At 37.9% G+C, this 13,685-nt stretch overlaps 1 protein-coding gene across 1 annotated transcript in view; it reads right to left on the bottom strand.

Annotated features, from left to right (window-relative positions):
* SMYD3 (SET and MYND domain containing 3) overlaps positions 1 to 13,685 on the bottom strand; it is a 387,008-nt gene that overhangs the window by 331,377 nt on the left and 41,946 nt on the right. The window contains exon 2 of the mRNA XM_054063816.1: positions 2,195 to 2,258. Coding sequence (XP_053919791.1) covers positions 2,195 to 2,258 — 64 coding nt within the window. The remainder of the gene's footprint in view (positions 1 to 2,194; positions 2,259 to 13,685) is intronic.

Below are 13,685 nucleotides of genomic sequence, written 5' to 3'. Positions count from 1 at the left end.
TTTCATTTCCTTTACCCATAATTCTACAAGGGGAAAAAATGACACCAAGAAAACATTAATCCAAATACAGTTAGTGTCACATGCTGTCTGACAAATAAAAGTTAAGTATCTAGAGCTGAATAGAATTATTCTTGTCTAGAAGAAACAAGGTCAAGCTTGTAAATGTCGAGACATCATTCTGTGTAATATAATAATATTAGCATTTTTATCCCACTTAAACTAAAATTGTTCTTTGGAGTAAGCCTTTATCTGTTAATTTTTTTTCTCTACATAAATGTTGCACAGAATTTTAAACACACTAGAGGTGACATCAAAATGATTAATAACTTACCCAATAAAGCAATAAAGTCCTAATGAGATAAAACACACACTACCATATAGCATCATATGCCAGGTTTCTTTGAAACGCATTCCCACATGAGAACGATTCCAAACATGTGCTTTTTGCAAAACAGCCAAAACTGATGTAAAAGGAATCAGTCTGACACCTCAGTAGAAGAAGTGCCAGAATGGGGATTGCCATTCACTTCCTCCCAACTGGCTGAGGAGAGAGGGGGAAAAGGGGGGTTGGTTTGAGTTGGAAGGAACTTTAAAGATCATCCAGTTTCAACTCGCCTGACAAGGGCAGGGACACCTCCCACCAGATCAGGCTGCTCAAGGCCCCATTGAACCTGGCCTTAAACACTTCCAGGGAGTTGAAGTGTTCAGCTTCCCTGTGCAACCTGTGCCAGTGACTCACCATCCTCATTGTGAGGAACTTCTTACTAATGTTCAATCTAAATCTTCCCTTCTCCAATTTATAGCCACCCCCCTTCATTCTATCACTACATGCCCTTGTAAAAATTTCCTCCCCAGCTTTCTTGTAGCCCCTTTGGGTACTTGAAGGTTGCTATAAGGTCTCCTTGAAGCCTTCTCTTTTCCAGGCTGAACAACCCCAACTCTCTCAGCCTGTCCTCATAGCAGAGGAGTTCCAGCCCTCTGATCATCTTTGTAGCCCTCCTCTGGACCCGTTCCAATGGTTTTAACTAGAAAACAACATTTTTTCAGTGATTCTCAATTGCTATCTACTATCACAAGATATGATATAATATTATTTCAATATTAATTTATTAACAGCTCAAGATATTATGTGACAGTAAATACTCGATATTTTAAGTGCACATTACTTTTAGCAACAGCAGCCCATGTCACTGAAACCAGTACCTATAACTGTGGAGACCTTCAAGCATATGAACCCTAGAACTTTTCTTTGCAGTAAGCAAAGAAATCCAGGATAGCTTCAAGCTCTCCAGTGTGAACCTTCGAAGTACGTTCACACAGTTGTCTTCCCCAAGGAGGAAGCCCCACTGCATACCTTCATTGCTTCTATACCTAAGCTGGAACATTACATTACACCTTGCAGATTAGCCATCATAGTCTCATTTCACATTAGAGACTCACCAACAGAAGCTTTACCAATGACTCTTCCTGATATTTGTTTTAAACTTCACTTGCAAATACTGCAGTCTTTTATGTTCTTCACAGTCATATTTTCCTTACAGTATCCCACAATAAATCTACCTGTGGCATTATTGATGCTACAGTAAGCACCTAATGTACATTGCACACATTTGCCACACAATGAATTAAAGTGATATATCTTCCTCCTTTCCCTGTCCATATGTTTTAATTCCAAAAAAGGGGGGCTTTTGGCATGTCAAGAAGACCGCAGATTATACCAAAACTTATTTATAGTTAGCTTATTAATATTACAGTTCAACTGAATCTTCTTAATATCCTGATAGAGTTTTGCTCAATACTTTCTCTTCTCTACAGATTCTTGACCCTTATTTCCTCTTAAAAAACTGGCTAGTACACTTTGCTGTGATAAAAATTACTCTTGAAACACTAATTGGTTTACTGCAAAATTGATGTAGACCCCTCCGTCTATACCCAAAAAAGCTGAAAAATCCTTCCTCCCCCTTTAACTGAGTACCGCCAAACACCACACGTTTCAGCTTATAATCAGTGCAATAGACACATTATATTCGTAACTATAAAAATACCCAAATAAAAAAAGGCAGCATGTTTACACAGAAGAAATTGAATGTGGGGGTATGAAAATGTGCAAAATGCATGAAGACCTTATAAATAAAGTATTTATTTACAAGAAATGCCAGTTTTCTTTAACCCTTTATTGCTGTTTTCATCTTACCTGGCAAGATCTACCACAGTATTTAGCAACCTTACACTGAGAGCATCTGTTCAGATGTTCATTCCTGTTTAGGAAAAAAAAAAGAAAACCAGTTATAAACGCAAATAGAGCTTTGTATTTATCCTTCCTATGTAAGAAGCAATTTTCAAATATTCCAAGGCAAGAAGAATATCTGAAAAATAAGAATAGTCTAAAATGCCTTATTACACAAGAAGAAATGGTGCATGATTACATTCAAAGGTATATTCACCATCCTTTACTCAGGTGACTCAGCACCTTTGGGGTCACTTTGGATCAACAGTAAAGACAGCAAATAGTTGTTTGGGGATTTTTTACCGTATTGTTATAACCCTGAGGAGTTTGATTTTGTAGATAATATCATAATTGGAGCTATGCAATACAGCTAGTTAATCCATTTATTATCTGTCTTGTCTTGAGCAAGCGTCATTATCTGTGTTAAGCAAGACCTTGTTGTGAACCTGCAGTTGTGCCATCCAGCTATAAATTTGTAACAGAGTCTGAGGCTGACATGTCAGCAGAATTTTCTGTCATTAGAAAACACTTCTGATGAGTGGACACTGAGACCAAATAAAAATTAATTGGGGGGCAGGGGGAAACAAATCTAGTGAAATCCAGGAGGATAACTACCAGAGTTACACATCACAATCTAAAGTCAGAAACACATCCCGATTCTAATATTTCCTGATGCCTTCTTAGTTTACAATTATATGTGTTAAGAAAACACCACTAAAGTTCTGTAAATTTTTAGACACTATGGAAATGTTAAATATGACTGCAAATTTTACACCTTCAATACATCAGTTCAAGTAAAGAGGCTTAGTTCAGATGACTAGAAATAAGACAGAATATAATGATTCCCTCTTATTTTTCTGTAGAGAATATTGAACATGTTGCATTATTCTGGTAACATTGGACGGTTTTCACCTTGATCCCTTAACATGCAAAGTTTCTCATATGCTTTATGGACACTCATTAGGCTGGGAAAACAGTTCATATGTTTTTGTTGTTCTTAAAACCGTAGGCAGGAGAGTTTCATTACAGATACATTTACTTGTACTGCATGGACTGCATTATCTCTATTAACTCCCTTCAGAGTTACTCCAAGATATCCCTCTGACCTTAATCAAGTACCGCACCTGACTAGGTGCCACAGTTACTTTGTGAGCTGTATGCAGCTCAGTAACAGCCAAGAAACCGTCACCACAAGTTACTCCCCAGTACCCCCTTCTCCATCCTTCTGCAAAGCAAGGAAGGAGGTGTCAGTCATGCCACTCCCCACCTCCAGAGACAATTTTAGTAATGCAGTCTTTGTGTCGCTATAGTGTTTTACATTTACCTGCCTCAAATGTTATTATACAGACTAATTCAGCCTTCCAATCTACGTGGGAAATAACCAAGCACCTAACACAGCCCATCTTGAACTGAAAGGGCAAGTTCAAATGATCAGATGAAGGACTTTCCTCTACGAGATTCCCAGTGTCTGTACATAGCTACGAGGTGTGTTCTTCTCACTCGTGTGCCTAACTACAACTAAACCAAGACATAATTCTCAGTCGATAACAAAAGAAAAAACTCCTCCACTGCTGTCAGGAGGAGCAATCTAGAGGCTGCATGCTCAAGAATCCTAGCTCAACTGCCTTATAACATGACCTTTTCTTTTACTTACACAACTCAGTTGTCCCCTCATTTTAATTTCTATGCGTGATTTCAAAGTGGTAGAAAATTCTCTACAGGCCACGCCTGAAAAAAAACAGCACCAACATGCCCACAAATCTCAGTCTAGAATTTCTGGAGGATGAATTTTGCCCACTGACTTCAGCTGTGACACCAGAGTAGAGGCAGAACACCAGAAATACCATACAGCATCCTCTAGCACAAAACAACCTCTCCCTACCCTCAAGTCCCACAAATGGAAAAGGCATTTTGCTAATATATCAAAGTATTACTGTTTGAATTATGAAAAATAACAGCTTATGCACTATCTTAGGAGTCTCACAAGCATTTGGGGAGTTTAGATTGCTGCGTTGGTCAAAGATTAAGAGGAGCATTGTGTATATGCACAATGAAGTAACAATCTTGCATCTCTACTGCATAAAAATCACTATTTTGTTGCACAATATTTTGTGAGCCTTCCTACTATCAACATAAAAATAAATTAGAAATATTACAGATACAAGCACATGCTTTGCTAGTGCCTTCTTTACCTTCCTACCTGCAAAACCAGCTCTGGAGACTGAAAAAAAACTAGCAGTTGTTGGATTCCTATAAACAGAATCTAAAATCCTGTACATGCACAATAGTTCTTTGATCTTAAGGTGCAGTGCCTGCATCTGACTTAGAATTAGAAACAAGTGTGAAATCTTCATTTTGTCAGCCAGGGAGACCTGGTTCATTTTCAAGGTTGAGCAATGACACAGCTATAATGAGCCTATGTTAAGAGAGACACGTATTTTTCATTCTAGATTAGAAGCTCACGTCAGAGTAATTTGGGGAAGAAATATACTTCAGTGGAATAATTACTGTAGACAACAAAAAAAGAAACTGAAATGCTGTTTGTATCTGCTTATTGATTTGGATATCAGAAGCAGTCCAAGTATAAATACGTGCTCATAAAGTGTGCATATAAATTCTTCCCCATCAACACAAGTTCTGGCACATCTTTTAATACTAAGCAGCATATTGTATCAAGGAGACAAAAGAATCATTTATAAGAAATCCACACCTTCTTTCTAGACATTTCACAATTAACAGGACAGATTAAAACTTTTCTGAAGCCAAACATTTCAAATTACTGAAAGACAACACAAGAGCCTCAATTTGTTTAGTTATTGCTTTATTACCTTTCAAGTCTGTCAGTGAACCATTCACAACCTCACAGGCAACATCACCACTAAATATCTGGCTATCTGACCTAGAACAAAAAAAGAAAGGCAGACACCTAGAACATTGGTTTGCTGTTCAGCTCCCCACACGCACAGTGACAGCCCTCAAGACCATCACTCTCCAGCATGTCCTTGTTGCTCTTTACAAGCCTTTCGTACATGGCTGAACAGAATCACAAAGAGATCACAAAGGAGCTTTCAGCCTCTCTTTTTCTAGATATGTCCTTTGCATTCAGTATTCTGTATCTGTGCTAGCATTCTCTATCATCCCTTCATTATTACACAGTGTTATCCTAATGAATAAGCATTCACCCTACTGCAGAATGCCTGAGCAAAACAATTTTGAAAGTAGACTTTTTTTTCTAAATGCTATTCATCAAAACACAGTAACAACTTAGGACTTGGATAACAAAGCATTTGTAGCTTTAGTTCCATAGTAACAAAAAGTCTCAGCAGCAACAATAAAACAGATTCCCAAAGCAGAGTAATAATAACTTTCTGGAGACAATTTAGAAGAATGAATGCCCATAACTATCAGAGAAGTATCCTACAGATTTCCTGTTCTTCCATCAGCAGGCTAGTTCAGGCAACCTTAATATACTGCAAGCATAGGTTCCCTTGGTATTTTTCCAAGACACAGCAGGATTTACTGGAATCATTGGTGTTAATTCACAAAGACTTCTTCATTTCTTTTGTAAAACAATTAGTGGACAAGTTGAGACAAAGCAGCAAACTCCTTTAGCACCCACATTTGTTTCAGTACTTGACAGCATTATTTCCTTCGTATCCTTTGTCCCTAGGGGTTAATGATACTGCAGTAACAAACGCAAACATACACAAAAATCTGAGGACCATCACTCAAAACTTGGGGTTTTGCAAAATTAACACTACCAGTCAGATTATTCAAATAAGGTGACTCCCTGCTGGCACTGTATAATGAATGACCTACCCATTCATCTTTTGGGGTTTCTTTGAATGACAAATTCAAATGATGACAAACTCAAATGATGTAGAATGTCTATTGGAGAGCTGAATGGTAAAGCTACAGAAGAAATCACTGCTTTTTCTTCCAATTCTCTTGCTCTTGGACTAAAAAAATTCCTTCAGATTTAGAGTATCTACAAATCTTGCTACTTGACATTTTAAACATAAAACAGCATGATCTAAACCACTTAATATAAAGAATTCAAAAACATGATTTATGTATTCATATGTACAGGACTCATGTATTTAAGAACATTTCTAAAAGTGATACAATTTGCCCAGTTTCTTTCCTGTCCCTCTCAATATTTTATTAATGTTACAGGCTTTATTGAAACAATTTTCAAGTCATTGTCAAATACCCCCATGCATTTCTTATCACCTGTAAACGTCATCCAGAGATAGTATCTACTGCATCTCACCTAATATGACTAATTTAATAGATGAGAAAATGTAGAGAATTTTATCTAATGCATTCAGTAATACTTCGATCTCTGAAAAAGTTTCTGCTGTAATAGAAAAGGGAAAAAAGATACAGCAATTGAAAATAAATTACTAGTTTTCCAATACAACTTCAGCAAGATTTTCCAAACAACCACAAACCCTCATGGAACGGCAAGCAACAAACACTATTCACAGAATAAGATCTACCAGTGTGTACTGAGAAGGCAAAAAAATAAACATGAATACATAGGTGTATAGGGGAAATCTCAAGGGACTGATATGGACAAGACCCAAAAGAAAAACCTATAATATAGGGGAAAAACTAGTAAAGCAGTTCAACTGGAAGTGGCATACACACCCTCACCAGCAAAATAACCTTTTTTCCCTTCTGGGTTTTTTTTAAATTCCTTTTTATTAAAGGTACAAGAAAACCAGAGCACCGTAAGGAGGAGCTGATGACAAGTGGTGAGGCATACAGGTCTATGGAAAGCTACTCCCAAGTATGAGCGGCAGCATAGGAGACAGCCTGAAAATGCATGGCTAAAATCCTAAGAAGAACGTGCCAGGTCTGGATGACAGATTGAAGAGGTTGACAAGGGTTTGCCTGGACTGTCAACTCCTATGAGAGCCACACCTGCACTCTCACAACATACAAAACTTGCCCTTCTAAAAACACCACAAAATACTTGTTTCCCAGGAAACAACCTAATATAATTTTAAAAACCACAACAAAATCCAACCAAATACAATTAGACTACTTAATTTATAATGAAAGTGCATCTACACTTCTCTGCTGATTGCAGACACTTGACTTTCAGCCCTACTCACAAGATAAGTGTCAGATATAACAGAACATTTGATTACCAGACTGAGCTCAATACTCCTTCCTATGCAGTTTATTCACACTTCTGCTTCTGCCACAGCTTGCAAGACAAAAGGGCAATCACACACAAATCCCCTACTGCATTTTTGTTGTTGATACTGTTTTTCAGTTAATAATCCAGCCCTATAAGGCATGTAACAAAACAGAGGCTCTTTCAGACGCATGTCATGTTGAACTAATTCCCTGAACAAATTCTTAGACCTTTGCAATCCAGTCAAACATGTCAAGTGCATAAAGTCTACTTGGATTTTCTCAAGTGTGTGCATTTCAGACCTGTCACAAAATGAAAGCTATCAATACCCTTGATAAGCAAACATGTCATTCATCATTTTACTAATACGCTCCTGTCTTCCAATAACAAAAATAAATATGCAAATAACAAACAGCCATTTTAAATTCAGTGGATCTGAGAGTAGAGGGGTTACATTAAGTGCAATTACAACTTTCTTTTCTCCTCTCTCCCAGCAGAAGAATAACTTAGTGTAGCAGCACAGCTGGTCCCCAGCTGTTACCCTACTACTAATCCACATGTGTACCAGGCACTGCTGGTGGAGGGGCATGTCCAGCATACCAAAAGCCACAGTCCGGCTCTGGGGACAAGAACAAAAGATGCTGGGAAACAGGTGGTAATAACCCCAAGGTGTATGCGTCTGCAGCATCCCAAATCCAAGTCCTTTGCAAGCAACAACCCTTCACAGACAGACAGCCATGCCTACAGCATGGGTTCTTAGCCCCTTCAGTGTCCTGATGCTGACTCCGGCCATTCTCTGCAGGCTGAGGTCTTCCCCTCTTCTACCCTGGAAGGGCCCTGGACCTGCTCTGCAGTTGCAGATCAGCTGGCAGGGCAGTAGCAGCCATCCTCCATGTCCCTCCCAGCCTCCAAAATAAGGCTGCCAGATTTTTCTTCCCTAAGGTTATTCCATATGCTGCTCTCAGGTCCCATATAACCTGTTGGGTCTGGGCAAACAAGAGTACAACAGGTAAGAATTCTTTCCAACCTATGCACCTAGAAGTCATGCACAAATCTCCCGTAATCTCCACTTGCACACTTCGTTGTGTTAGGCATGTATATGAATTAATCTTTTTTAACCTAACAGCAGCACTAGGAAGAAGTAGTTTTCTGAGAGGCAGCAAGAATGACAAATATTTGGAGTAAAAAGATAGTAACTACAGCTAACCATCAATTATCAGAGTAGCTTATTGAAGCTAGAACTGAGACTTTTTCTATAAGAAAAACACACCTATTTTATTCTCAAACTTAACAATCAGCTTTATACCTGAGCCTACTACAGAAGTGGTACTGCAATGTCCTGGAAAAAAGAAAAAGGAGAAAAAACAAACAGGCTGCCCGGGGAGGTGGTTGAGTTCACATCCCTGAAGGTATTTAAAAGGCAGGTTATTGAAGTGCTTAGGGATACGGTTTAGTAGTGGATCGGTAGGACTGGACTCAATGACCTTCAAGATCTTTTCCAACCTAGTGATTCTATGATTCTGTGAGTAACCAAAGCACATGTCCTGGGTCAAAAGTTTAGTTAAGTCTTTTGCACTCCCAAGCGCACCACCTACTAACACAAACAAAAAAAACAGATTATTCAGGATTACTTCCGTAACTTAAGTCTTGGTTTCTGAAGTCTCATATGCCATCCCAAATGCCCACATTTGCTGCTGTTTTCTGTACTTTTTTTTGCACCCAGTCATATATTTAGCACCCTGAAACATTTCTGGATACATTCTATGAGAAAAAAAACAGAATTCAAAAATTCAATTAGCTGTAGAGAGAGAATCCTTCAGCTTAAAAAGGGTATCAGTTCTCAAATATTGTTTTTTACATATGTGTTATCTTTATTCGATTTTAAATATACACTAAATAAGTAATGAACGTGCTGGGCCATAGGACTTCAACTGACAGGAGGTTCTGGATGGTATTTTTTGTCTTGGTGTTAAGTATTATCTCCCACAATTTTTTTCTGCATTTTGATTTTTCTTCTGAAGAATACCTGGTCTAAAATCATGAAAAAACATTTTCTAAGTAAACCTCGTTATGCTTTACTGTCATTTACTCACTCCAACATCATCTTTTCTGACATTTTATGTTGGGTTCTTAGCTTTTTCTTCTCTGGGGGATTGCAGGAGCTAAAATGAAGGATGGAAAAACCAATAAAAAGACATCCAGAGGGTAGATACTCATTTACCCCTATGCAGAAGCTAGTCTTTGCGCTCATAGCTGTGCTTACAGTCATAGCAGCATTGTTAAATTCTGATAAGAAAATGTTTCTTTTTCAAAACTACTTGGTACTAGTTTTAAAAAGATAATATTTTTAAAGACATTCAACACTGAGATTGAAAAGTTATCTAGAGCCACAAAGAGACTATTCTCCTTCAGTTAAATTGAAAAAAGCCATATATTAACTTTCTGAAAAAATGCAGTATTTATACTGATATGACCAAAAATAGAATTATACATCTCTTCACTAGCGGGTAATTGATAAAAAGCTTCAGATGCAGTGTTTTTCAAGAAAATTAGTGAAGGAATTTATAAGAAGAAATACCTAAAAATATGGCCCTCAAACAGGGAAAAAATTTAATCATCTCTATGAATTCTATTTCTTCATTCAATATTTCTCTCTAATCCTAACCCATGCAAGGAAATATAAGAAAATCTCTCTGCCAAAAACAGAGAAGAGACTTCAGAAGCTATTTCAGTAGTACAAGGCCCTTTAACTGAAAAGGTTGTTCAGGAGAAGCACTTAGCATCTTCCAAAACAGAACTTTCTGGTTCTAGGACAGAGATTAGCTTTAGAATAAAATATCTTTCATGTTTATATATGTGTATGTATGTACACACATTTAGTATATATCTAAACATAAACACACTCATAGGCACATTTTATCAACATTAAAACAAACGTCACCACAACAGAAATGAATAGCTGCATGAAAATACTGTAATTATCCTCCCAGCAAAATCCCCCACTGACAGCACTGAAGCAGAAAAAAAGCAGTATTTGGCTCAGAGAGGGCAAGTTAACTACTACAAACTGTCTCCTACACCTACTGGCCCTGCAAAGCTACTTTGAAACAATTCCCTCCAAACCAAGGCCATCTCCAATGCTTTCCTGCAGCTGGCACACCAACATGCCTCCAGCAATTTCAGACTTAAACAGATTAATTTCAGTCACATAGTACAGTCATTGTACCTTGGGATTGTAATCAAAGAAGAAAGCTAAATACAGAAAAAGACTAGGATTATATTTCACAACATGAAAAGGCCACATCTATAATATAGAAACGTGTAAAAACTTAAAAAAAAGCTACATGCAATATTTTTAAAACTTTATTTCTGGAACATGTGGTTATAATCTGATGAAGCCAAGTATAACAAAATATCCCATCTTTCACCTTTCCCTATAAAACAAATACATTAATCTGCTCTTTGTCCAAGTACCTTTTTTTTTTGATCCATGAGTCAACATTCCATAAAAAGAAAGTTGTTACTCAAAATATACTGCTATAAATATTTACATCCTGCTAGCATTGCCTCCTGGATCACACAGATCTCTGATTTTCAGTAAAACATAAATCCTTCTGACCCTCTCAGAGAGGAATATCCTCCTCAGCTGTTGTCTTTCTTAGTTCCTTTCCCTTCTTGACTACTTTTTTAGAATAACCATTTTTTAGAGGTCCTGCAATGCTTATGTACTTGTTTTTCTGCTTCCAAATACAAAGAGTTACACCCAACACCCTTTCATTCCTTATAGAACACATTTGTAAAGTACTGAACAAAAAATAAAATATTTCAGACAAGTTTGGAAGAACACTGCAATACAGCTGGGCTCAAAATAAACTATGGTGCATTTTGTCTTGTAGATTTAGAATCAGGTAAGGAGGTACATCAAGCTAATACCTCATTTCTACCCGCTTAGCTCTTGTGTCCAGATCACACCCAAGTTAAGATACAAATGAAGGTGACTGGAACAGGATAGTCAGTTGTGCTTACTTAGCAGCTGAAGAATCCACAAAGCTAGAAAAAAAGGAATGAAATGCAGGGGAAAAAGTATTTCTATCAGGTAACAGAGAGAGCTTAGAACACAGAGAAACAAATTAATCCATATACTGGCACAGAGCCTAGAGAAACAGCTTGTTTCCCCTTAGCTCGTGTGTAATCTGATATTGTGAGGTCTTGTAAGATATCCAAAACATCCTTGTCAAGACTGGATACTCACAAAATCCTGCTGAAGACTTTTGTATCAGAAGAATGTGAAAATGTTCTTGATAACTCTACTTCTCGCCTCCAGCCAGCCCTCCAGAGCAGGATGGCTTTCTGCTGTACTTGTTCCTCTTGTGGTACACTTTATATGCATGTAAGTTTCTCTCAGACAAATGTATTTCTGATACCAAGTCTGAACTTCACCTCAGAAATGCAGACTATTCTTGACAGAACCACTGTTTACTCTCCTAAACTATTCTATGCAATTGTGAGACATTGGAGAAACCTGAAGAAAGATCACTTTTAGCAAATCTGTGTACAAACACCTGTAATGAATTTATAGACAGCTGCCTAACCACACCTCACCCAGTCCAGCTGGATAGAGTATCTTTTAAATTACCATTAACACACATCTTCCAAGTTTTTTTAAACATGTATTTTTCTTCAAATCTGCTATATTTCATCAGCTTTCTTTCTGTCATTTTGTTATCTCCAGCCTTGCAGGCATTTTGGTTTTCCTGCCACTGTTCTTATTTCTTTCCCTAATTTTACTTGTGTTTCAACAACTTTCTTGTTTGAGAATTTCCTTCCCCTTTTCTAGATTACAAAAGCCTCGGTTTTCGCTCAGAGAACTGTCACGTTGTTCCCCATCAACTCCAAAAGGTTTTTATCTCCCAATAATTTCTGTCCAAGAATGAACGAAAACATGCCTTAGAAATACCCGAAAGGAGTGGACTTTCATTTATTATGCAAAGTGTTAAATAGCCTTACTGAATGATAATTTTTCATTTTACACTGCTTATAACAGTCTTCATTTCTGCTCAGGGTGACCACATTCAAGCAACTTCATATGAGAACGTTTTCAAAGTTTCCTTCTATCAAGTGCTTAAATAAACTTGGATATGTCATTTGTCTCTCAACAGATTCTGACTATCAATACAGAAGGGATGCTTTCCCTTCTGTCTCCCTCCTTTACATGTCACCGCAAAACAAATTTTGTGGGTCCCACTCTAAAGCTTAATTAAGGAGATGTTCACCAACAAAAATGAAGGTATTTCATATTCGCACTCAGGCAGTAATGCTGTATAGAAATTATTCAGAAAACGCAGGATATGTATTTCTTTAATACATTTACGATTGACATCTCTAAGGCAGTTAAAGTCAAATTGTTATTTTCATTACAGTTGTGTTGTACCATCAGTGATGGAAAGCAAGAGCTTCAAGCAGGACTATGTACATAATAGCTAAAAGATAAAGTTAAACCTTAAAACTGCCCCAAAGTTCATTTATAACGCCAGACTGACCAAAAAATCTTACTATGAAAAATAGTCAAGTGACCTGTGAGAAGGTCACTAACCTTTTCACATCCCAAACCATAAACTCCTAGAGCTTAAAGATGCATTGGACCCTCCATCTTATTCTCAAAGTTCTTTGCAATGATCTTCCACACTTCAGTTAACCCTGCAAACAACCCAAAGTCAGCCTCAACCATTGAGGGCAGGGTGCCTGTGGGAAAGCACAGGCAGCACACAGTGCTGCCAAAGAAAGCAGTAAGCACTTGGGCATCTAACAGAGCAGAGGTCCACATTGCTACAGGGCTCGCAGAATACCACCCAAACAGTGGAAAGCAGGTGAGGGTACATGAGCTAAAGAACACTCCAGTAACTACACGTCCAGTTAACACACACGTTGCTTTCAAGGTTTCTGCTAAATATCCCACTGTAACAAACAAAAATACCAAGGCTGAACTGAATAGTGATAGTTACTCATGCATTGCTTGCTTCTGTCTCCACTTCATGTGGTGCCAATGCCTTTACAGAAGCAGGATGAGGTCCCAAACCTGTTTCTTGCTCAATATTCTAAGATAGTCAAGGCTGTTGTGGAGCTGGCCAAGATGCTGTGACTACTGATCTGAGAAAGCCTCTGTAGGACTGGAATCTTCCCACTCCAATATAAATAGCCAAGGAAAGCCATTGATCAGCTCCACTTTATCTATACTTACTCTGTGTACTCTGGTGACATCCAATGGCTAAAAGCGTAATAGATGTTTCTTCAGATTCAAAGATTAGTCAT

This window comes from Cuculus canorus, chromosome 3 (assembly GCF_017976375.1).
Source record: "Cuculus canorus isolate bCucCan1 chromosome 3, bCucCan1.pri, whole genome shotgun sequence".
In the NCBI taxonomy this organism is placed as follows: Eukaryota; Metazoa; Chordata; class Aves; order Cuculiformes; family Cuculidae; genus Cuculus; species Cuculus canorus.
This window is presented reverse-complemented; position numbering and strand designations above follow the sequence as displayed.